This window comes from Paramisgurnus dabryanus, chromosome 12 (assembly GCF_030506205.2).
Source record: "Paramisgurnus dabryanus chromosome 12, PD_genome_1.1, whole genome shotgun sequence".
Taxonomy (NCBI): domain Eukaryota; kingdom Metazoa; phylum Chordata; class Actinopteri; order Cypriniformes; family Cobitidae; genus Paramisgurnus; species Paramisgurnus dabryanus.
The window spans coordinates 1,409,082-1,435,439 of record NC_133348.1 but is presented as its reverse complement, the minus strand read 5'-3'; the positions used below and the strand labels follow the sequence as shown (position 1 = coordinate 1,435,439).

Here is a 26,358-nt window from a genome sequence, read left to right as displayed (position 1 = left end):
TGCATTAGCACAGAGGCATTTTCATTAAGAGCTGCGGAAACAGCAGATGTGGTGCCACAAAAAAAAAAGAAACAAGCTTTCAATACGATAATTCTCACTATGACAGAAGTGTCAAACCGTTCACTACATCTCCCAACCGCAATCGTTTGACCGCACAGAACACCTTGCTTTCTACACAGAAACTGTTGTGTTGTGCACATCGCACAGCTAATCCTGTCCTAAGGAATTAACAGGGCCGTGCTGTGATGTGTGCATGTTAAGATAACAACATGTTCGCTGTCAACGGAGATGCTATTTTTGGGCACTTTTGTAATGCAGCAACATATTCTTGTTTGAGTGAGTAGCAATGCCCCAGTTTATGCTGATGAAATGTCATGCAACTTATTGAGGGCGTAGGTTAAAGACAATTTCTAAAATATGTTTTCTTTCTTTAGGAAAAGAATGTGTAAATAACTAGAAGTAGCCTACATTGAAGCAGAATACAGTACATTAAAGCTATATTTGTTGACATTTAGAGTAATGTGCATTTCAGTGAAAGCAAAGAATCTGACCTTTTATACAAAGGAGTTTATATATCTATACCGTCAATTTGTTTATTTGATTTGTGACCTGTTAGTGAAGGTCATTTTGCATCATTCAACGAACATTTTTTACTTTTTTTTCAGAAACTCCTTAAAACTAGTCTGTTTCTCCAAAAATTGCCAAACATGTATTTTTGCATTAAAATACCTTGTTTGCTTTTATCGGGTTATCCTTGGTTTTCTGCTTTTGCAGTCATACTGTAAAAACCACATGTTACTTTACTCATTCATTTAGTAAACGCTTTTATCCAAAGCGACTTACAATTGCTGTATATGTCAGAGGTCTTGCTCAGGGACACAGTGGTATGTCACAGTGGATTCGAACCCGGGTCTCCCACACCAAAGGCGTGTGTCTTATACACTGGGCCATCATCACCCCTGTACATATGTTTAACTTTATGTGGCATTGCATAGACTGATCAGCATGTGTCATCAAAAACAGTACTGTTGCGCAGCCCTTGTGATACTTCGTTGTCGTACACTTCGATGTTGTCTAAAATATAACATAATCTGGCCTGCATTTTGTTACAGATTTGTTCGTTTTTTAATTTACGCGTTTATACCGTTCACATGTCATGTCTAACAACGCGTGTTAAAGACGAGTCAAGATGTTTCTGACTTTCCAAAGCGCTCGGGAGATTGCGCTCCCGTGGCGTCTTACGTTGCTTTGGAATCATGAGCTGCCCTTTCCGTGATGGCGAGGAGGATAACTCAATGCGTGAAGTAAAATTATATGTTCAATAATATAATTTAAACCAGGGGTCTCCAACTTTTTTGTGAGCAAAGGCTACCACAATCTCTGTAAAAAAATTCCTAAAACTAAAAAAACAGCATCAAGCATAATATTCTGGGAAACAAAATCTGAAGCAAAAAAACAGTAAAAGGTTGATGATGATTTCTGGTTCCCAGAATGCTTTGCATGAGGCTGTTATTGTATAGTTTTATTCTGTAAAGATAAAGACTTGTTAATATTTAAAATGTATTTAACTTTGAACAAACTCTTGCCAGTAGATAACATAAATTTAAATCTACGGTAAGTTACCGGCAACCCAGCTGCAATAACATTGTAATTTCTACGGATTTTTTTTACAGTGATGGATAAAACTTGGAGGGCTACTTTTTTAATATAGTCTACTCTAAACTTTTCTTTACTTGCTGATTATAATTTTATTTTACTGTTGATATGTTTTATCATTGTATAAAATGTTAACATAAAGAAGCCAAGCTAAAATTTGTAATAAATAAATATTAAAATTGAGGCTATTAATAGAATGTGCTTTGCAGGCAACTCACAGACTCTGTGTGGGCTTCCTGGTGCCTGCGGGCACCATGTTGGAGACCACTGATTTAAACAGTACATTTACAGAAATATTGTTATTTTTTGAATGTTCAAATAGCTCTGGGGGCCTCCAACGAAATGTCAATCTCAAAAATGGCTCCAGGCCAGTTTGAGTTTGAGAACCCTGCTTTAAGAGAAAATAAAATAGAAACAAATCATACAATTGTTTAAATACATTAAAATTATGTTTTGACTTTTTAGGTAAATTATGCATTGTGTAAATTTAATAAGAAATGTTTGAGCTCAAATTGAAATCTTCAGTATTGACTTTTGATTGCAGACTTGGCAAATCTGACCTCAGTTTGTGACATTGTTAAATCTCTTCTGAAACTCTAATGAAGACATTTGTGAGATTTCTGAATCTTTATCTAAGGAGAAATGTCTGAGACGAAGGGCAAGTTTCAATTTGCTCTCCATTTAATCTCACTGATGTCTTGGGAAATGGGTGGAACCCAGATCTTTACTGTGTCCTCGGACTATATTGATTGTATATATGACGAGTTTGCTTCCAAAACGCAATAAATCCATTTTGACTAATTTTAATAAAAATGTGTTTTCTATACCCAGAAAGTGACAAGATGAAAACCACTATTTTCTGTTACAAACTTTCACATAGCATCTTTATGTTATAATAACATTAAAAATTTAAATGCAAAAGCTTTTCAAAGATTTATTATAAAAACGAATTATTTTTTTCTGCAAAATGCAATAAATCCATGACAAGATTTTTTCAAAATGCTTTTAATTTATTGAATCAATATATAAATGTGCATTCATCTCTGCTATGTAATATTTGTTTAGTTGACTAGTGGTATACACTGATTAAAAAAAGAAACATTAATGGCATTAATCAAAACACTTACTTTGTCATATTAAGAACACTGTCATTGCTGCAGTCATTCTTGGGACGTCGTAGTCGCTGAAATTTTTTGAAAGCGATCAGCTGTAAAATGTTTTGGTCCTGCTCGATTTTCGTTGACTTCAAGTAAAATAAAGGAAAGTTTTTAATAAGATCCCCATAAAACCACCACAGGTTTACAAATGCCATCAAAAGTATTTTTTTGTATTTGTTTATTCAAAGTACATGTAGATGAGGAAAACTAGGATTACTTGTGTATTCAATGCGCCACCACTGTTGTTTACAATGCATTGAATTGTGCGCTGTGATTTGTGGAGCGGATTTATTGCATTCGGCAGAAATCACATTTTGGAAGAAAAAAATGTAGAAAAGGTGACAGAATAACACTGCGGATGGATGTTGCGTAAAATGTACTTTTAAATACTGAGCTGATATAATACCGATTTTAGTGGTTACTAATAAAAAAAAAAAACTTCAGTTTATCGCGTTTTGGAACCAAACTCTTCATATGTACATGTTTTACTGCAAAGATTAATTGAGTATGGAAATCTGTGTAATATTTTTTCAGTTTTCTGTCACAATTGGACATGTTTTATGAATGGTGCGCTGCAGCTGCACTCTGTTGAAGTTTTAAAGCAGTAATTGTATTAAATGATTCACCTCACTGCAGTGCTGCTCTCTATATCGAAGGCGTGGTGTAGCTTCCCTTTGGTCTGTGAATTGTCTACTGGAGTCCTGTGACAAACTGCCCTCTAAAGCTATGTGGAATGTTGTACCTGTCCACCAGCACCCAGAGACATGAAGTACAGTCTTTTATTTCTGGCTTTAGCGCTTGTGAGACCTGCAGGGAACATTGCTCTATAAATTCCCTGGGTTTTCCCTCAAATAAGCATAGAAGAAGGGCTCTCGATCTTCTTGCTGGTATAATATATTCTGATAATGTTGATGCACATGTACACTGGATGATTGTAAACCTTTCTTCTGTGGGTTGTGCACAATTTTGAGTTGGCTCCCTTTCAATTCATGAATTTAAATTGAATCGCCTCATAGGATATCGTGATTGGAATGACAGGAAGACAAATTTACTGAATTGTCTTTTCTTTTAACAAATTAGACATATTTCTGTTATGTTCAGTACTGTTAAAACCATTACCGCAGGCAACAAAATAGATTACAATTTTGCCATACAATAATTTTTTTTTTAAAGAATCTACCATGTACCATTATTAGCAAGTGTATTAATAATAAGCATGCATTTAGAAAAGTCTATACTTTAATGTTGTTTAGCTTTTAATGTTGATCTGCTTAGTTTGGAGCAGATCCAAACAACTGATAATAATGAAATGAAATACAAATTAAGACATTTGTACACATTTAGAAAAAAGGTACAAGAAGGTACAAAAGTTGTCACTGGGGTGGTACCTTTTTAAAAAGTACTTTTGTACATAAAAGGTGCATATTGAAAGTCAAAGTAAAATGACGTATTTGTCAATGTATGGTAACCTGTACTTGAAATATGACCTCTGCTTTTAAAAGGACACTCCACTTTTTTTGTAAATAAGCTCATTTTCCAGATCCCCTAGTGTTAAACATTTGATTTTTACTGTTTTGGAATCCATTCAGCCGATCTCCGGGTCTGGCGGTACCACTTTTAGCATAGCTTAGCATAATCTATTGAATCTGATTAGACCATTAGCATCGCGCTCAAAAATAACCAAAGAGTTTCGTTATTTTTGCTATTTAAAACTTGACTCTTCTGTAGTTACATTATGTAATAAGACCGACGTAAAATTAAAAGTTGCGATTTTCTAGGTCGATATGGCTAGGATCTATATTCTCTTTCTGACATAATAATCAAGGACTTTGCAGCCGTAACATGGCTGCAGCAGGTGCAATGATACTACGCAGCCCCCGAAAATAGTCCGCTTCTATACTGTAAGTAACCAAGGGGACTATTTTCGATCATTGCGCCTGCAGCTGCCATGGTACGGCAAAATATCGAAACTCTTTGGTCATTTTTTAGAGCCATGTTAATGGTCTAGTCAGATTCAATGGATTATGCTAAGCTATGCTAAAAGTGGTACCGCCAGACCCGGAGATCGGCTGAATGGATTCGAAAACAGTAAAAATCAAATGTTTCACTTTAGGGGAGCTGGAAAATGAGCCTATTTTCCAAAATAGTGGAGTGTCCCTTTAACCCAATCAGTGAATACTGAACACACACACTGCAAGTCATGAACAAACACACCCAGAGCAGTGGACAGCTATCACTGCAGTGCCCAGGGAGCAATTGAGGTTAAGGTGCCTTGCTCAAGGGCACCAGTTGCAACCCACCAGTCATGAGCCTGGAACCGGTAACTCTCTGGTTATAAGCACGACTAGACAAGGTTACAACTGCCCCATTGGTATTGGTACACAATGGTACCTTAGAGGTACAAACACACTCTAAAAATGGCTGTGTTATTTATTATTGGACAGAACACATGCTGGGATAAAAATGAACCAATGTTGGATTGTTGTTATGCAATCATGGGATATATCAACCCAGCATTGGGTCAATTTTAACCCAGCGGTGTGTTCTGTCCAATATTTACCTTTTATGGGTCAAAAATAACCCAGCCATTTTTAGAGTGCAGGTACCTCAACGGTATTCCAAAATGGTACATTTTAGGACCTTTTTGAAAGGTAGGCTACCTTCCCAGTGACAACTTTTGTATTTTTTTCTGAGAGTGTATGATTACACATTAATTGCAAATTTGTGCTTTTTTAATAGTTATGTTCATTGGACTCCTAATATACTACTAATATGGAAATACAATTGTAAATCCTTGGCTACTTCAATTTGATTTTAGGAATTCAACTGGAATTTAATAAGCACTTAGTTAATTTCTTTATGGCATATGCTTCCTATGAGTACAGTCAGTAGTCGTCCGCTGTCTGTGTCCAGGGGCATCTGTGCTCCCAATGGCCCTATTAGACAGGCACCCGGTCCGGAGGAATGATCTCAGATGTTGTTGAAATGGTTTTATTTTGAAAGCCTCAATAATCTCTGTCCCAGCCTGTGATTTATGAGCGGCAGGAGGAGGCTTCCCTTCTGCCAGCTCACGTATCTGTGCTTTCAGTTTTTAATGCACTCTATTTGCTATTGCTCTCCCTAACATTTAAGCGTGTCACTCTTGTTATTGTGATGTGTTTTTGCAGTTTTAAGTGCATGCACTTCTTGTATATTCCCAATTTAATTTACACCCCTGAATAGATGGAACCCTAAGAGGCAAGCTTGTTTTTGGATTGAAATATCCATAAGATACAAAAAAGAAACTGTCCGAAAGTGGAAATTAAAATTTGTCTTTATAGAGGAATAAAATACAATTATATTAGGTCATTTGATAATAGAAAATATTAAAAATATTATTGCTAAGCATAATTTAAATATTATTAAATCACAATAATAATACCACTGTTTTATTAGGAACTTTGGGAAATGAGCACTTTTATATATAAACTGGTGATTTAATCTTAGTCCACTATAAAGTAATTGCCGGTCGAAGAAAGATCCCTAGTTTTCACTGGTGCAGTACCCTTTCGAAAAGTACACCTAAATGGTGCATATACGTACCTAAGAGATATATATTGGTACCAAAGAATGCATGTTAGTACCTCAAAGGCTGGTACCAAATGTATCCATATATAGCTAAATGGTCCATATTAGGATGCCCAGTGACAGGTTGGTTTGACCATTTTTTTTTCTGACAGTGTAGTCAGAAAATAAATTGACAACTGTATTTATTGCCCAGCGAAATTGTTATTTTTGTACAACAGCCAACAAAAAAATCAGATAAAGTAATATATGAACGGGTAACTAAGTCACTCCTTTAACTAGTAAAATGAAATCAGGTCGACATCACAACTCAAAACAGCTGTATGCTATGCTCAATATAAAAGCAGAATATTTAAATAAAAGATCATCTTCATGTTTTCGATGTTTAAATATTTACCAAATCATTAAGTTGGCAGCAAGCAACCGGTCATTGCACAAGGTAATGTTGATGAGTTCTCAGTGAATGAGATGTTTGAGACTGAACTCAAATGGAGCTTGAAGCATTAGCTGTGCTTCTGGTACATGGATCTGAAGGTGGACTCGCTGAATCTGCCTCTAACAACCGAGGCAATATTGTCTTTAGTGAAAAAATTTGGTTTCATCTCTGTTTAGGCAGTGTAATGAATTTAAACTTTATTTACCATGCAGAATCACTGTTAACATTTTTTTTTTGGATATTGCAAATAATAAGTGTCTCTTACAGTACTTCATGCATTTAATTAATCTTCATAATTGCGAGATATATTAAGGGAATTGCTCAAGCAATGACAGTGTTATTCTGGAAATGGCAGGGTCAGGTATTAATCACACATTATATTTTTTTATGCATAGGTTTTGTTGGTCTACAATTTCTTAAGCAGTGACTCATGTTAGCACATAGATCTATCTATCTATCTATCTATCTATCTATCTATCTATCTATCTATCTATCTATCTATCTATCTATCTATCTATCTATCTATCTATCTATCTATCTATCTATCTATCTATCTATCTATCTATCTATCTAGCTGTCACTGGGGAACCCTTTCAAAAAGTAATGCTTTGTACATAAGGAGTTCATATTTGTAGCTCAGCGGTACATATTGTTACCAAAAAAGCTACTTAGTACCTCAAAAATACATATCTGTACATAATGGTACTGGTTGACCGATACACTGTAAAAAATACAACTTTAAAATGTTCATTCAACAAAGAACATTAAGTAACTTGAACAAAGATTTCTTTGTTGAAGGGTGTCAGTTGATTATTTTGTGTTCACTGAATAAAAAGAGCATAATCATTCAGCTAACAAATATTATTTTGTTGACTGGACTTAGATGTAAAAGGTTTTGTCCAATTCGTTCACCCAACTTGCCAAACTGAGTAATCTGAACAAGCAATAAAAAAACAATGGTCGGAATGGTTCCCAGCATGCATTGCGACATGTTCACTTCTTTGGTTAATATTTACTAAAAAAGATGACTGTTTTAATGTTTGCTGGCTTTATTTATGTTGTTATGTTGTTAATGTTAGTTATATGTTGTATTTAGAGTAATTTTTAAAGAATGATGTTTGTTCATTGTTACCATGATTGAGAAGTGTGTGTTCAGTGTAGAGGGCAGCACAATGAGTTAGCGCGCATCATTGTTGCCTCACAGCAAAAAGGTCTCTGGTTTAAGTCAGACAAAGACTTTGTTTATGAGACCTTTCTGTGTACACTCCCACAGTCCAAAACATGTAGATAGGTTAAATTTGGATATACTAAACTACTCTTTACCCAACTTAGTCACTAGTTGAGTAAACATAGAAATTTGCTGATTACCTAATCAGTTTAAGTTGGTTCAACTTTTTGGTGTAAGTTGACATTACTCAGTAAATTGAGTTAGGTGAACTACATCATCCAAGAGTTGAGTAAACTCAAAAAAGCTGTGCAGCAAGTTGCCTTGAAAATTTAAGTTAAGTCAACTTTTTTTCTTTTTTACAGTGAGTGGATTTTACAGATACCGCTAACTAAGTTGGTCCCAACTTGCAGATAACTGATTAATTGACAGATAATTTTTAAAATATATACTAGATTAAAAAATTAAAAACTAGGGATGCACCGAAATGAAAATTCTTGGCCGAAACCGAAATAGAGGAAACCAAGGCCGAAAACCGTAACACCGAAAGAAAATATTATGCCAATTAGTACCATTGCATTTATGGCTATCACTTTGTACTAACTTTACTAGGGGTGTGACAAAACTCACGGTTCAGATCACATTACAGTTTTTGAGGCACAGATCAGATTATTTTTCGGATCAGCAAAAAGGGGGTGGGAAAAATCTAATAACAAATAAAGAAATTGCAAACATTTATAAAAATAAAATAAGTTGCACATTAAATAAGATTAATAAGGTAAATTAATCATAACACTGTCTTTATTGTATAAATTAAATATAATTATTATTTTTCAGAAGTGATTTTCTCTTTGTCTTTGGTTGTTTTACTAACATTAATGACACAGACTTAAGTAGGTTAATTGAGGTTACTGTCTCTTTAAGACCAAATAAGCACACACTGGTTTCTGACTTTAATCTATACATATACAGTACACTTAAGACATAAACTAATGTTTTTATTAGAAAAAGAATACTGTGGATATCATTTTGTTTGTATGTGCCCTGTCAAGAACAGAAAGATTTTATGTTTGCTAGCTTTGTGAAACGCGTCTCCGTTTATGCACTACTGAGTGCCCTTAAACGTGCGTTGCTTCAGACAAGCACGTGCAGGTCGCGGTTTCTGTTTGTGTCAACACAACATATCGTCCGTGTTGTTTCAGTGATAAAAGTCTTTTGCCCGAAAACCGAAAATACTCTTTTGGGCCATTTTCGGCTGAAAATTTCGGTGGCCGAATATTCGGTGCATCCTTAATAAAAACAAAAAAAGATGTAGCTTTGGTACATTTCTCAGACCAGAATTGAAATTCTCAAAACTACCTGTTCAATCTTCACATCGTGTCACCTGTGCACATCACAAAAGCCATTTCTAATGTCTTTAAAGAAGTTGCAAATGATTATGTACAATTATCTGTTGTTTCCTAACGTTACCAATTGCTTATGTCATGTTGATCAAAATGTATTATAATGACTTTCTGTTTAATAGTCTCACCCCCCACAACATTTAGGTTCATAGCATAAGTCCTTACATGCAAAATGGTTGAACATATTATGTCAAGTATATTTCTATACATTTTCATTAGACTTTTTTTCTAAATCTGTTTTGAATTGGTAAATTGCTCCCAGGTGAATGTCGACTTTCTCTAACAGACAGGACCATCAGGAGGTGTAGGAAGACTCCACTGTAATTCCTACCACACCGCATGTACAGTTTTCCCTAAGGAGATTTTCCTATGTTCACATTTCTACTTTTTTTTTGTGCTATGCAATGCTGTCTTTTCCTTTCTGTATGGCAATGACATGAACTGTCAACAAATTACAGTACAACAGTAAAAGCGTAAATGTGAATCTTGTGCAGTCTCTTGCAATCAAACTCCCGCATAGAGTTGTATATAAAGTGTATATAAAATTTACAATAATTGTCACTTCAGAACATCCCTCCAGAGTAAACTGCAATGGTTCACTTGGCATCCAGGATCTTATATTTTTGTACCACTAGGCCACCGCATACATGCCCACCTTAACCTACTGTATACACAAGTTGGTGGACCTGTTTGCCTCTTAGGGTGTTTTCACACATGCACTGTTTAGGTCGGCCCAAATGACGTGTCCATCCGTTTACGTTTTTTTTGGGTCAGTGTGAACACAACAGCCGCACTCTGGTGAGCACTAAATGGCCGCTCCGACACCGCTCTAAACAGGTGGTCTCGGAGCGGAACTCTGCTGCGACCCATCTGTGGTGTGAATGCTGCTCGACCTTGGGCCGAACCAAATACAGGAAGTTCTCCACATGTTTGAGCCACTGGGCTTCCGTCGAGACGTAAGCCGGGTGTTATATTTTGGGTTAATGACAAACAAGGCAATCTTGTTCCGTTGCAGAGATTCGCTGTCTCCTGGGGCCTCATTTATCAAGCGTTCGTACGCACAGAAGTGTGCGTAAAGTGTGCGTAGGAACAGTTTTACGCAAAGTGTGGAATTTATCAAATTGCACTTATACGTAGAAATGTGTGTAAATATACGCACACCTCGGAGTATGCGTACGCAGAGCATCTAGTGGTATAATAGCGATACTACACAGGACCGTCCATCCCCAGTGTTAAAAGAACACTTTGTCTATTTATTATCCACCCCCAGGTGTTAAAAATGATTACTGTTAATAAAGTAACTGCAAATCAGTATTGAAGTTAATTAATGAAATGTCTAACCCTATGTAAGAAAGCTCCGTCAAATGCTTGACACAGTGGCTTATCTTGCATTATTGGAAGACTTGGCAAATCATCCATTCCGCCGGGAGCGCGTTTTCAGAGATCCCGCCGATGATGCGGGTTATGCGGCTGTCCAAGGAAAGTTCTGTCATTGTCTGTCCTCAATTTCCAACAGATTTCACGTCGGTGTGCTGTGACGCGTTTTTTTTTTTTGGCTGATAATTTAATTTCAAACCACTTTTTTATTTCTAGAAGTGTTCTCATACCCAACGAATTAAACTCACTGGTAACATGTTCCCATGCAGATTTGTTTTCTTTTGTTAGTCATTCCTCCCGTACTAAGTGAACCAAACAGATGTGTTATTAACCTCATCCACCAGTAACTCAATTTCTGTGTCTGTAAAGTTCCTCTTTTTCGCTCTCTTTGCCATTATTGCGATGAGGGAAAAAGCACAACCACGTGACTTATAACGGGAGGTGTTGTCACCATATATGGTTCATTGGAGGCGTTTCGGAATGCAAATGACCATGAACGTGCACGAGCATGGTGCTTAAGAACAAGTGGGATTTATCATCAAGGATTACTTACTGATGTGCGTACGAACCCCGTGCGCACGTTTGATAAATCCCGATTTTTTTGTACTTAGGCACATTCTAAATTTCATTCGTAGGTACAAATATAGAACATTTTCTACGCACTGTTGATAAATGAGGCCCCTGGACATTTCAGCTGATAATTTTTTAAATGTATAACTGTCCTACACACACACAAATAGTGATGGCTCCGTGAGAAGGGAACAGTTGCGCAATTTCGCATTAAAGCAAAGAAACTTCACAAAGACGTGCATTGTTATCTCCATATCTTGCTAGCTTCGTTCTTCATGTCATGCTGGTTGTCGTGGAAACGTGGGGGGTGGTCATGGGTTAAGAGCTGTCAGAGACCAATGACAGCGCTGACTGTTGTCACATGGTGTACGGTGCTGCGTTTCGAGTACAGTAAAAACAACATTTGTGAACACGAACTGCATTAACTGAAAAATGATACAATGTAATTTGGTGTGCTCTGAGGCTGCACCACGGTGCGCACCAACATATGTGAAAACACCCTTAATAAAGCCAATAAAAGCAGTGAAAGCCACTCTATCTAACTCTTACATCGCTCTAATCCTTTATGGTTAATTAGATTCTTTCTCACAGGTCAATGGAAATGCATGATTATGTAGGAGGAAGTAAGAGAAGAGATTTTGTGATGTGTTCTTGACAGCGAGAGATGAACTGTGATGTCCCTGATTCCAAGTGAAATATTCAGTGGATGGATGAAAGTTAAATGTATTAATATCTTCAAAGGCAAACGTAAGCACACAGACTAGTTTAAGTGCACAGAATAAATTCCTGCTAGAGGAGTATTTTGAAGTGCAGCTTAGCAAACTATTGTGAAAAATTTACTTTGGCAATGTGAAAATAACTTGTCTTTATTTTTTTCATGTTAATGCAGATGTTGATGTCTAGTGGCCAATGCTTGATCAAATTCTCATGTATAATGCACTTTATTTAATTAAATAATAAATGATGGCAAATGCTTCAAATAAAAAAGTGAAGTAGGTCTCTGCGGAACAAAAAAGCGGCATTCCCAATTTTGGGGCATTTTCAAACTGGGATTAGCCGTTTTTAACCATCCAATCAAAAAAGTACGGAAGCCCTGAAAAGACACACATCATTATTTTGTAACACCTATTTGAGTTTCAAAACACCCCAAAATTGGGAAATGCCTCTTTTAGTTCCGCAGAGACCTCCTTCTCACAAATGCATTTGGGAATCACCCACTCAATTTGAGCCAATCAGACAAAAAGGTGGAAAAACACCTATTTTTAGTTTGAAAATGCCCCAAAATTGGGAAACCCTCTTTCTGTTCTGCAGAGACCCCTGTCTCGAAAAGTGACACTTCGGTAACACTTTTTAAAAGGTTGTATTTGTTAACATAAGTAAATGCATAAACTAACATGATCTAACAATGAACAATATATTTTTCAGCATTTATTAATCTTTGTTAATATTAGTTAATGGCAATACAGTTCATGTTAGCTCAACTTTTGATAAAAACATAAAATAAAATTAATAAATGCTGTAGAAGTATTGCTCATTGTTAGTTTATATTAGCTGATGCATTAACTGATGTTAACAAACACAACATTATTGCAAATTTATTTTATATAAAAATATTTTATATAATATTCAAAATTTAAAATGGTTACATTTAATCACATAAATATTATAAGTATTTAAATAAAGATTCTTCGACGATTCATAACAGAAAATTGTATATAAGTGAACACTTTTTAAATATCATTTTTATTGTTTGACATTGTTTTGTGTAATACTTATTGTAAAAAAATTGAAACAATTTGTGACCCAGTCTGTGACCCAGATAAAGTAATTTTTTTGTGATTTACTGTTTTTTCCATGAACTCATCCATAATATAAAGAACATTCTGTCAATTTAACCTTGATATCTTTAATATTCACTGAGTTAGATCAAGTCAAAGATTGAAATAAATATCAAATCATTGAAAGAAATCAATTTTTTGATGCTTTAAATATTAGATTACGTGGGTTTAACCTGGATTTCACAGACAAGGTCACATTTCCCAGCAAGCAATTTTGAGTTTAAAAGACGTCTAATAGCCGTCCAAACATATCCTGACGCCTAGGCTAAAACAAGGAAAAATTTGGTCTGTCAGTGAATATTTAATTCATAGACATCCAACCATACCCCAAAAATAAACAAAATAAATAAATGAAACCAAGCACCTTTTAATCACTTGTGACTTTGTTTACATGAGGTATTATCATGCCTCTCCAAGTTATTTTGGCAAAAACGACATGTAACCAAATTTAAGTTTATTTTGGCTAGAAGTGGGTTACTCATAGCCAGACTATATCTGGTCTGTAGTTAACCTAGACGGTAAAATGATGGCAATTGCTAGCTGGGTAGTTAACAGGAAATGTCTGTTGTCCAGTATTATTTTGGAACTGCCTAAAGAGAACTACAACCTCTGCTAATAAGCCAAGTTGACACAGTAAATAACCAAATATCTGACAAATATTGGCTTGGGTGATGTATGGCGCCATCACTACTCATGCTTCACATTACTAGATTATACAGTACTTGACATTGTTTAGTTTTTGTAATCCCTATACCTCTTTCCAAAATATTCTGTGTTTTCTGTTGTTTCAGGACATGGAACCAAGGGGGTTTTTGAACTTCTGGCCGGCTGGAGAAGAACCAGAGAGAGTTTGCCCTTCAAAGAGAGAGTGGCGGATGCTTTTGCCGACGTGATGGTGTGTTACACCATGACCAGCTCCCTCTATATCATCACATTCGGCATGGGCGCCAGTCCGTTCACCAATATCGAATCCGTGAAGGTCTTCTGCCAGAGCATGTGCGTAGCTGTCCTGGTGAACTACTTCTATGTCTTCTCCTTTTACGGTTCCTGTTTGGTATTTGCTGGGCAGTTGGAGCAGAACCGCTATCATAGTGTATTCTGCTGCAAGATCCCCTCCGTGGAGTACCTCGACCGTCAGCCCACCTGGTTTAAAACCATGATGAGCGACGGTCACGACCTCTCCACGCACCACGACAGCGTCCCGTACCAGAACCACTTCATTCAGCACTTCCTGAGGGAGCATTACACAGAATGGATTACCAACACTTACGTCAAGCCTTTTGTTGTTATCCTCTACCTGATTTATGCCTCTTTTTCTTTTATGGGTTGTTTACAGATCAGCGATGGATCCAACATTATTAACCTGCTAGCTAGTAACTCGCCCAGCGTCTCGTTTGCGTTGACCCAACAAAAGTACTTCAGCAACTACAGTCCGGTCATTGGCTTTTACATCTACGAACCCATCGAGTATTGGAACTCCACCGTGCAGGAGCACCTGAAGACGTTAGGCCAGGGTTTTAATAAGATTTCATGGATCGATAACTACTTTCACTATCTAAAGGTCGTCAATGTCAGCGCATCAACCAAAAGCGATTTTATTAACATCCTCAAGACTTCGTTTCTCCGAAGCCCCGAGTATAAACACTTTGTGGACGACATCATTTTTTCCAAAAACGGAGATGAGTATGACATCATCGCGTCCAAGATGTACTTGGTCGCCAGGACGACCGAAAAGACCAGGGAGGAGGTCGTGGAGCTGCTAGAAAGACTTCGACCACTTTCCCTCATAAACAGCATTAAGTTTATCGTTTTCAACCCGACCTTTGTGTTCATGGACCGCTACAGTTCCTCCATCGTCTCCCCCATCCTCACGTCAGGTTTCAGTGTGTTGACCATCCTCATCCTCACCTTTTTCCTGGTCATCAACCCGCTGGGAAACTTCTGGTTGATCTTGACCGTCACTTCTGTGGAGCTGGGCGTCTTGGGTCTCATGACGCTCTGGAATGTAGACATGGACAGCATCTCTATTCTGTGCCTTATTTATACTCTCAACTTTGCCATGGATCACTGTGCCCCCCATCTGTACACATTCGTACTTGCCACTGAGCACACAAGGACTCAGTGCATAAAAATTTCATTGGAGGAACACGGGGCGGCCATTTTGCAGAACACCTCGTGTTTTGTGATCGGGATAATGCCCCTTCTTTTCGTGCCTTCTAACCTGACCTATACGCTGTTCAAATGCTCCCTGCTCACGGCCGGATGCACAGTGCTGCACTGTTTCGTCATCCTGCCCGTGTTTTTGACGTTTTTTCCGCCCTCGAAAAAACGGCACAAGAAAAAGAAACGAGCCAAAAGGAAAGAGCGGGAAAGAGAGAGGGAGAGAGAGGAAATTGAGTGCATCGAAGTCAGGGAAAATCCTGACCATGTGACCAACGTTTGAAAGGCACGTGCGAGTGCAGGTACAAACAGAGCAGGTCCTGTCCACAAGGGGGCGATGCCACGCAGCATAGGTCAAGAAGTGACCAAGTTGTGGCGTTCGCTCTCTCTCTCTCTCTCTCTCTCTCTCTCTCTCTCTTTCTCTCTCTGCTGGGGTGGCACTCACGACCCCAGTGATCAACAGCAGAGTAAAAACAACCCCACACATCTTGTGCACCCTTCATCCAGAACAGTGTATAACATCTGCAGCTGCTAGCTTATGTCGGCCATTCATTTGACAGGCTCAAGAAGGTTGTTTAGATAAAACTAGATGAGCTAAGACTTACTATCGAAGGCATAAAATGTTTCACTCCAAAAATTCCAGCATGAATCCAAGTAGAGATCGAACTAAACCTTATTTCTAGATCTACACCATGTATGCTTATCTGTAATGGTTTACTTGCGTTTTGTAAGAGCAGACACAGTGCTCTTATTTAGCAACAACATAATTACTTTTTTTGATCAATCTGTTGTTATGCACCTCACATTTTTCCAGCCTTGTGCTTATATAATAAATCCGATTCAGACCGATTCTATTTAAAAGTAACTTAGTAGCAATCGGAAGTAGCACTCTTCAGCCTCCATCAAATTATGCAACACTCTCCTAAAAATAAAAGTTGGCATGCATTTATCAAAATATCCTGTAGCAAAATCTAATAGTATGTTTGACATTTCTCCTGTAGCAGTTATGTAGACATATTTACTGAGATTAAAATTAATGCAAACTCACAAGGTGACAAATATTTTCCATTATTAATGGACGATAACAATAACCTGAATAGGGTGCTTTTTATTTGTTTATATTGAATTTTTTTATTCTGTCAAGTTTGACATTTAGGTGCAATTCAGACGAATATATATATTTTTTTCTCTTCAGATTAAACAAACAGGGTTGTGTTGACAAAAGGTGCTTTCTGTAAACACCGCCAATATGACATCACTAAAGAGTTTTACCTGTATATCCCATTTTTAAAAAGATTTACTAAAACACCCAAGCTTCTCATTCACGAGATAAAAGATGTGTAGCATGTTTTAACGCTGCATTAATACAGTTTGTTAGTTAGTTAGTTTGTTTACTTGCTTGTTTGTCACCAAATCGTAAACTTGCTTAAACTGAAACACAAAAAAGACAATGAATTTTACTTTTTTACTGTTATTTTTTTGCAAAGCGATTCACTGATGGATGTTGTCTAAAATGTGTTGAATCACATGGGAAGTATTGTTATTTTAATGTAGCATGTGTTTTGTCTGTATTTGTTTGTTTGTTTGTGCGTTTGTGGGGATAAGCAATGCAGATGATATACACTGTGTTCACGCTGAAGAAGATATCTTGCACAAATCGATAAAAAGATGGTGGAAAAGAGTGTCTGTTATGTCAAAAGTGTTTGCAGGCGTATTAGACAATAACATCACACAATGTTGTGTATTAGCATAGTAGGCGAGTTGTGATCTATGGGTCCTAAAGTACTGACATACAGCACCACCTGTTGTTTGCTTGTGGGGTAAGAGAATACAAATGGTAATGTAGAAAAAAATGTCTTCATTGATCTTGCACAGATAAATGATTTCAATGCTCTGCAGAGATGGCAAAATGAGATCCTGAAGTCTCTTAATGTTTTGATAATCACAGATTAAAAATATTTCGTATAAATATTGATTCAAACTCTAATTGTCCTGATTAACATATTGGAATAAACAGTGCAATGCCAAATCAAACATGCAGCACAACTGGTTTTGTGCCTTCCAGTTCCTAGGGTGTTGAAATGTATGCCTCAACATAGTGTAGATCGCTGGCCAAAAATTGTGGGAAAATCCAAGCGGCATGTATACCCTACACATTTTATGATCATTCGACTTTGCAAACTTTAGTTTTTTTGTGTGTGTGTGTGTGTGTGTATGACATGTGCTAGCCAGAGCCTTATTGATCCAGTTTATTCACTGGCGTCATTGTAAAGTCATTCCAAAGGCGAAGGGTCTTTTGTTGAAGTTTTTACTAACCAGAGTTTACTTGAGAGGTTGAGATAAATGGACCAAATGTTTGGCACAGTCTTAAAGCAGATTTGCATGGGAAAAGAGAGATAAAGTCCATTACAATCCACAATTGGTTCGCTACAAAATGCTTCATTAACAGATGCTGAGCTAATGCTTTTATAGACTATTTAAGGACAAAAAGTTACAGATATCGGGTACCTCTAATAAATGGCCACTTTGTTAGATGCAACATTCCAATCAAAACAGGTTTCATTAGTATTAGCTACTGTAATAAACGATTTATGTGTACAGTAGTGTCTAAAATGATGACATTTCATGTTTTGTAAGAGCCATTAAATATTTGTGTTGGAAGGGGGCATGGACATTAAAAATACTAAGGTAAGAGATACATAATGAAAATTATGAAATTCATATTCTTCCCAAAATGACTGTGTATGCATGTATGTACGTATGCATGCATTTGTGTGTAATTTACTTTTTTGAGCTGTAGAGATGCTCAAGTAGACTTTTTGATTTAATGCATTCTTGATTCCATCTCGAGGCGTATATGTTTTGCATTTTTTCTAAGCCAGTAGGAAAAATAATGAATTGTAAAATAAATGTATAGAATTTTCTATTTTTTTTTAAAGAAATGACAGATAAGCGTTTTTAAAATGAGTCAAGCAATATAAAAAACAGATTAGTTTTAAGCTGGTAATATGGAATGTGTTTTTGCATTGTCAGCAAATCAGTTTTCTCACTACATTATAATAGTTTTCTTAATTTAAAATATCTATAGCCTATATACAACCACACTGTAATTATATAGGATACAGTATCTCACCCTGCTACAGTAATACAGTATGGTACGGTAATCCATTTCTTCATCGGTGGCCAAAACTGAATCATAATTAAAAATCTAATTATAATGCAATGTAATCATAGGTGTAGAGACTTTGTAAGAACTTAAATATGTTAAAACATTAAATAACTACAGTATGGTGACAATTCAGGACACTTAATGAAGTCATAATAATTATGTAACCCAACACCAAATATATTATATCTGCAAAACGACTTATATATTTAGTTATAGCGGCATAGATAAAAATCTGTATACTGCTTTTTTTGTTGTGATGCATGTTCTCCAATCGGGCCATAAATCACTTAGCCGACATCCTTATTATCTGCTTTATTTAACTTCAATGTGGCCCACAAATCAAAGTCAACACAAAGTCACCAACGTTTTTAGCGAAACTACTGACTTCAGTTTTCAGGCAAGCAGCTATATTTTCTAAGGACCATAAATCAAATATGCACTTTTGGGGCTCCGATGTCTTTGACACAAGCATCTTAGATTTCGCCAGCTAAACTGATTTAATATCCAAGTTCTTTTCATTAATACTTGTCCGCATATTTTATTACAAAGGGGCCACATGTGAGCCACATGTGAGCGATTGCTTTTACATGGTCAGATGTGAAACACATACTATAACCTATTGTACGTTGCTCTGCGATCTCTGTAACATTTATACTCTGTCATAAGTGGACATGATATCCACCGTGTACAGCAAACCAAAGCATAAATTTGCAGTGTAGAAAACGTTTAAAGATTGGGCAATGCACAAGTCAGCATTTTTGGACACAGAAGTTGCAGGAATTTCATTGCATTAGATAACAAAATTTGAAACTAAGTAGTGTCTGCAAACAAATGTTACTTGAGCTTGTGAGGTATTTTATTACCTGTAACCAGCTAATCCCAAGAGAAGTATAATTTGCCTCGAATAAAGTCTCAAAATGGCAGGGTTGTTTTTAAGCCATGTTTGGAAAATATTGGACAGAACACACCGCTACACTGTAAAAAATACTTTGCTGCCTTACATTTTTTTGTTGAATCAACTCAGATTTACAAGTGATGTCAACACAGATGAGTTGTCACAACTTACAAAATATAGTTGAAAAAAGTCAACTTAATTTTATAAGTTATAACAACTCAACTGTAGTTATAACAACTCATCTCTAGTCAAGATAAATAATAGTAAGTTGAAATGACTTGTAAATCCGAGTTGATTCAACAAAAATTTTTAAGGCAGCAAAGTATTTTTTTACAGTGTAGGTTAATATTGATGCAATGCTGGGTTGTTTCAACCCAACTGCTGGGTTATTATAACTAAGGTTGGGTCGATACCAGTTTTTCATGTCTGATACCGATGTCGATACCACAGCCTGGAGTATCTGTCGATACCGATCCAGTACCATCTCTATCGGCCTTTTAATCAATTAAGTTGCAAATAACACATTTGTTAGCCATACAAAAAGCTTAAACAGAGCTACAGAACTCAAACATTTAGCTGTGCAACAAATGACTGTGCAAATTCAAGACTCAATGAAACATTGTGCAATACTGCTGCTTTATTTTTATTGAAATGTTTTAAACAGACTTGTAGCAGCATTTTTAGTTTGTCAGCACAAAAATTCTTTAGACAATTTAAAGTTAAACTTTGTGCAAATTCATGTTGCTTAGCAAGTTGTGGTTTACGCCAAGTTGTCACGACAAGGTCCATTTTGGTATTGTACTCCCCACTTCTACAAAATTCGATCTGGCCATTTTCGCCAATATCGGACTAATATCGATACGGAATACCGTACTGGCCCACCCCTAATGATAATCCATGGTTGCATAACAACAACCCAACATCGGGTAATTTTTAACCCATCATGTGTTCTGCCCAATATTGACTCATTATAGGTTAAAATATATTTTTTATAAATGCTGCTTGGTTTGGTAGTTTGTTATGTTACATATTGCAAGTAGTGTCAGTGAGGGATTTTTCCATTTTGTCACAACTCTTTTGTTTTTAGGTCAGAGTTGGCTGTGTTTAACTCATTCCCCGCCATTGACAAGATATCTTATCAATTAAGAGAAAACATTGGCCTGAAAAAACTTGTTCCTAATGAGTTTTTATGGTTATCTGTAATACCACGCACTAACCCAATTTATAAAAAAAACTGAAGCAAAAAGTTATTTATTAATTTTACACTATGTTTATCTTTTGATTATTGTTCAGAATCTGATCTCTAACAAAATTCACAAAAATTCAATTATTTCAGCTTTTTGCAAAAAATTTTGTATTTTTGAAGAAAAATACTCATATTTAAAAGTTTATGAACAGAGAAAAAAATAAAGATAGGATGAAGCGGTTTTCCCCGTTTTGTTTGTTTATCGTTTTTTTGAAAAAAGAGGGTCTGTTCTTTTTTATTTGATATATTTGTGTGTTTATATATATTTAGACGAAAAATGTTCTTCTAAAATTTTCCACAAAAATGCTTCAAACTTTTTTAAAAAAGGCTGGCGGGGAATGAGTGTGTGTATGTATGTATGTATATATATATATATATATATATATATATTATGGCAGCATACACACTGCAAAAAAATGACTTTCAAGAAAAAAATATTAGTAATTTTGTCTTGTTTTCTTGTTTTGATGAGCAAAACGACCCAAGGAAATAAGTCTAGATTTTAGACCAAAAATATCGAATTTAAGTGATTTTGTGCATAAAACAAGCAAAAAAAATCTGCCAATGCGGTAAGTGAATTTATCTTCAATTTAGTGTTTAAGAACAATGTTCAAGATTTTTTGCTTACCCCATTGGCAGTTTTTTTTTTTTTTTTTTTGCTTGTTTTATGCACAAAATCACATTTATTTGATATTTTTGGTCTAAAAACTAGACTTATTTTCTTGGGTCGTTTTGCTCTTCAAGAAAAAGCATCTTAATGTAATATTTTTTTGATATTTTTACTGAAAACGACAAAAATACTAAGAATTTTTTTCTTGAAAATAATGTTTTTGCAGTGAATGTTCCACGCATTACCAAGGTTGAAGTCACTGCAATAAAATCTCAGATAACATTCTGAATCGAAACTAGGACGATGAAATACTGGATTTGCATCTGTTTTTAATCACCAGCATGTTGGATTTTTTATGATCAGGTAGCTCATACTACAGAGCAATAATCTGATGCAAAGTTTCAAGTGTTGTTTTATTCTCCACAGACATACCTCAAATACAAGTCTTCGCTACTGTTAGTTAGGGCTATTCAGCTATGGCAAAGGCATTTATAATGGCAAAGTGCATTCTCTGCTTTTCAAGTGACGTTCTTAACTAAATTAAATGAAGCAAAGCATGAGGCCTGTTTCACACTGAATGCGTAAGCAGTGCATATTTACTTCAGTGCCCATATAAACAGGTTAAAGCCGGCAATTTCAGCATAAGCACCGTGGGTTGTGTAGCAAAAATATATATGCATATGTAATTGAATCATTGAGCCTATGTTTGCTGCAGGTAACAACATAAAGAGAAATCATTCAGCCAATAAAGACTGATCATGTGAAGGAACTCCTTTAAGTCTGTTTTCCTCAATGCAAGTTACAGACACTGTGACACTGAGAGATAAACAAAGCAGTATTTGTTCAATATATAGTCAGTTTATTGCTACACTTTGTGGTTTGCATCTAAATTTAAGTCCTCGTGTTAATTGGATTCTTTGACGATTCATTTTATAATAATTCTCAATGGCCCACTCATTATAACCATTTAATAATTTATGAACGGTATTAAAGGAGACACTGAATGGTGAAACACTGAAATGAATTTAATTTCGCAGGCATTGCGAAAGCACAATAGACGGATGCTATTACGTATCCGGTTACAAATCTGCTTTGCTTACGCATCACTTCACGCGTGCAGTGTGAAACAGGCATTAATCTGTTGCCAACTTTCATTCACTCAAACAGGTGCACGCTGTATAATAAGCTTTTGAGTATTAAGACCTTTCATTTATGAGAGGTTGCGTAATCCGTAACCTCAATTCAAAAGAGCCCAAAAACATTTTTGTCGACGAACAATGACAGAGCATCTTCTGTACATTGCTTTAGGCTGCTGAGCAAAAAAAGCTCATTCAATACTGTCTCTGTATAAACTCGTGTGCTCGGTTTCAAAACCGTCATCTGGAATTTTGTGGGAAGGCAAGTATTGGAGTTTTAGAAGTGAATTGGTGTTTTATTAGCCAATGATAATTGACGGAGCAGAAGGAGTTTTAAGCAACTGTCATTTGAAGATAATGTTTTGCATTTTATGTTTAGTAGTTTGGGTGGCATTTATTTATTTTCTATTTAAGATAATGGTAATTAAGCACTCGAGCAATTAAAGGTGCAGTGTGTAATTTTTAGAAGGATTGCTTGACAGAAATGCAACATAATATACAAAACTATATTATCAGGCGTGTATAAAGACCTTTCATAATGAACCATTATGTGTTTATTACCTTAAAATGAGATGTTTTTACCTACATACACTGAGGGTCCCCTTAGTCGCCATTTTGTGCCGCCATGTTTCTACAAAAGCCCTTTACGGACAAAGTGTTTTACTAAGTTGTCTCCGACGATGACATGTTTGTCCAGTGGCGGCTACCGTAGCTTCAAAAAAGAGAGGTGAGCAGTGGACTGAGCCGTTGGTTGCAATTCGCAACCACACCACTAGATGGCGCTAAAATTTACACACTGCACCTTTAAGCCTTATATGTGAACCTGCACCACAAAACCATAAGTAGCATAGGTATATTTGTAGCAATAGCCAACAATACATTGTATGAAGGCAAAATTATAAAAATTACATTTCCTCCCAAAAAAGTATTTATCATTAGTAAAATGTGTGGCTAAGAACTTAATTTTTCTGCACCCTTACATTCCAGATTTTCAAATAGTTGTATCTCAGCCAAATTGAGTCCTATCCTAATAAATCATGTTTATTGGGTGCATAAATCTCAGTTTTAAAGAAGTTACCCTTTTGATTGGTTTTGTGGTCCAGGGTCACATGTAGTTGTTTATCAGACATTGAGCATTGAACTGTATCGCAATTGATCCCACATTATGGCTTTTACCATTTTACTTTATACAATCAGAGATCCCCATGCTCATAATATTTGACCTTTCAAAGTATAAAACATTTTAAGTTATTCACTTTTGTGGCCGTTTTTGTATAGTGGTAAATCCAAGGGCACATGTTAATGTGATTTTTCGGTAGCACTTTATTGTACAGTACGTGTACTTACCTTGTACATTTATGGTAAATATGTTGTACTTGCAGATAAATGTATGGTACTTACTTTTGAGTATCTACATGGTAATTAAATGGTATCATTACTGTAGTTACCAGTAGTTATTATTTAACTCTAGATAAGTACTGGGTAATACTCGATACAGTACATACTTATAGTGTATGTAAACTGTAACTAACAAGAAACACTACTGTAGTTACAAATGAATATACAATATAAATATTTAGTTATTACATGTAAGTGTGGGTTAATGACAGGAACTTACAGTGTATATTGTATACTGTAACTAATATCAAACATTGCTGTACTTACAAATTGTATGTACATGGTAAGTGTGTGGTACATACAGGCCAGTGTACATTAATGACCAGCACATATAGTGTATTTATACTGAACTAACGGGAAACATTAATGTTCTTTAACTAGTAAAACCATAAAATAAGATGCATTGTTGTCTATAACTTATATTGTACATTCATTTGTAAGTACAGTAGTGTTTGTTATTAGTTATCATATGTACACTATAAGTACCTGTCATTAACCCACACTTACATGTAAGTACTAAATATTTATATTGTACAGTCATTTGTAAGTACAGTAGTGTTTCTTGTTAGTTGTTAGTTATACCTACACTATAAGTATGTAGCTGGTATTACCCAGTACTTATCTAGAGTTACATAATAACTACCTAACTACCTAAAGTATGTACCACTGGTAAGTACAGTAATGATACCAATTAATTACCATGTAGATACTCAAAAGTAAGTAGCACACACTTGTCTGTAAGTACAACATATTTACTATATATGTAAGTACACGTACTGTAAAATAAAGTGCTACAGAATAACCTGTACCTAAACTTTTACATTAAATAACAACACACACCAATAGTACCTAGTATTTAAACAATGAAAGAGTCTTTCTGTTGTCTTGTCTCTATTATTTAGTACTGTATATCGGTTCTATGTTAAAGAAATTAAAGACGAGGAAAATTCAAGTTGTAGTCTCAAAGCAGTAAATCTATATGGCAGCTCTATTAATGTAATTAGCTCATGCGTTTATTGAAATCCAACAACCCATATATTTAAAAATAAGAAACATTATAGGAAAGTGTAATAAATGCAATGCCTAAATGTTGTTTTTATTAGTAAACATGCTTTTTTCAACAAAAAACAAATGCAGCTCAATAGCAAGTATGTATTCAAACACACTCTCTTATGTTGTTTTTTTTTTTTTAGTTACACTTGTGTACAACACTGTGATGCTTTATAAACATGCTTGCATTGAAAGAGGATTGAAGCCATTGGTGTACAGTGAAAACGTGGAGCCTAGATATTGCACCCAGTATTGGTGGTATAGACGCATTTATAAATGGATCAAATGAAACTGTGATGTTTGCAATGGCTTAAAGCTAGACAGCGTTATGGTATTGTGGCCTAACACATCCCCGTTATGTCATTTTTACTCTGTGATTACTTGTGAGAATCTGAATATGTGTTCATGTACCTCATCCCCTCCTTTCTTATTCATCACTGCTTTGCGCTCGGCAGCTCCAGCGCTTAATTCAATGAACTGCCGCAAACAGGTTACATAACCTATCTGCAGTGATAGCGTATTCTTACCTGATTACTTCTGTGCTTTGTTTAAACAGCGTGAAGAGCCCTACTAGCAGGGCAAAGAAAGACTGAGAAATAAAGAAAGCAAGCATTCCTGTAGCTCAGCCGGTCGAGCGTGGTACTTGCAACACCAAGCTCGTTGTTAATATCTAAAATGTAATATCTGAAGTTGTTTTAGAGAGAAGCGTCTGCCATAAATGTAAATGAAAAAATTGAAGTTCACTAACAGCAACATTGATGTCACGTAAAGATTGTACGTCTGTGCAGTTGGGTGTATTGCCGTTTTTTGAGTTCACTGTGAAGTGGGTAAAACGTTAGATTCCATTATGATGAAGTGACTTTGGACTTTGTTTTATACGCACAACACAGCAAAAAGGTGATAGTACAAAGGACCCTAGCATTCAATGACTTTGTCTTCCATTAATACTGTATAGCGTTCGGTTTGTAACATTGTGCACCAGAACACTGTTTTATTTTTATTTCGTTTCATCAATTCAGTACATCTCTGCAAGGTTGTGAGAAACATGAATTGAACCGATCAGCCAAAAATCGAAATCATACAGAAACCCGATCATTACCAGGAATGTCTAAGTCTGAATTTGTAAGAGGTATGCATTTGAATGCTTTGAATATTTTCATTGTAAACTATTTTTTACTGCCTGCTATGTCGAAGCTATAAATATTATGCTGATGTACATTTTTATATGGAAACATGGAAATATGGATTTTTCATTAAAGCCTTTGTCTATGAAACTTCATGGCATAATGACTGGAAGGCTTCTGTGTATAATGTTTTTCTGTGGGTGGTTGAGAAACTTTAATGTCTTTTTTTCTTTGGTGACACAGAATGATAAATGAGAATTTTAGTATTTAGCATTAGCGTGAATCAAGCTAATGTTGTTAGTGTCATGCCTAATGTAACAGTTTGCCTTTTTGTCTTTATAGATTCCATCTGTTACTGAAGCATCCTCTTATATTAATTTAATACAAATAGATTTATATGACGT

At 35.8% G+C, this 26,358-nt stretch overlaps 1 protein-coding gene across 1 annotated transcript in view; it reads left to right on the top strand.

Annotated features, from left to right (window-relative positions):
* ptchd4 (patched domain containing 4) overlaps window positions 1-19,638 on the top strand; it is a 42,305-nt gene extending 22,667 nt beyond the window's left edge. The window contains exon 3 of the mRNA XM_065256102.2: window positions 13,958-19,638. Within this exon, the coding sequence (XP_065112174.2) occupies window positions 13,958-15,609 (1,652 nt within the window). The 3' untranslated portion in view covers window positions 15,610-19,638. The remainder of the gene's footprint in view (window positions 1-13,957) is intronic.
* The last annotated feature ends 6,720 nt before the right edge of the window (window positions 19,639-26,358 follow it).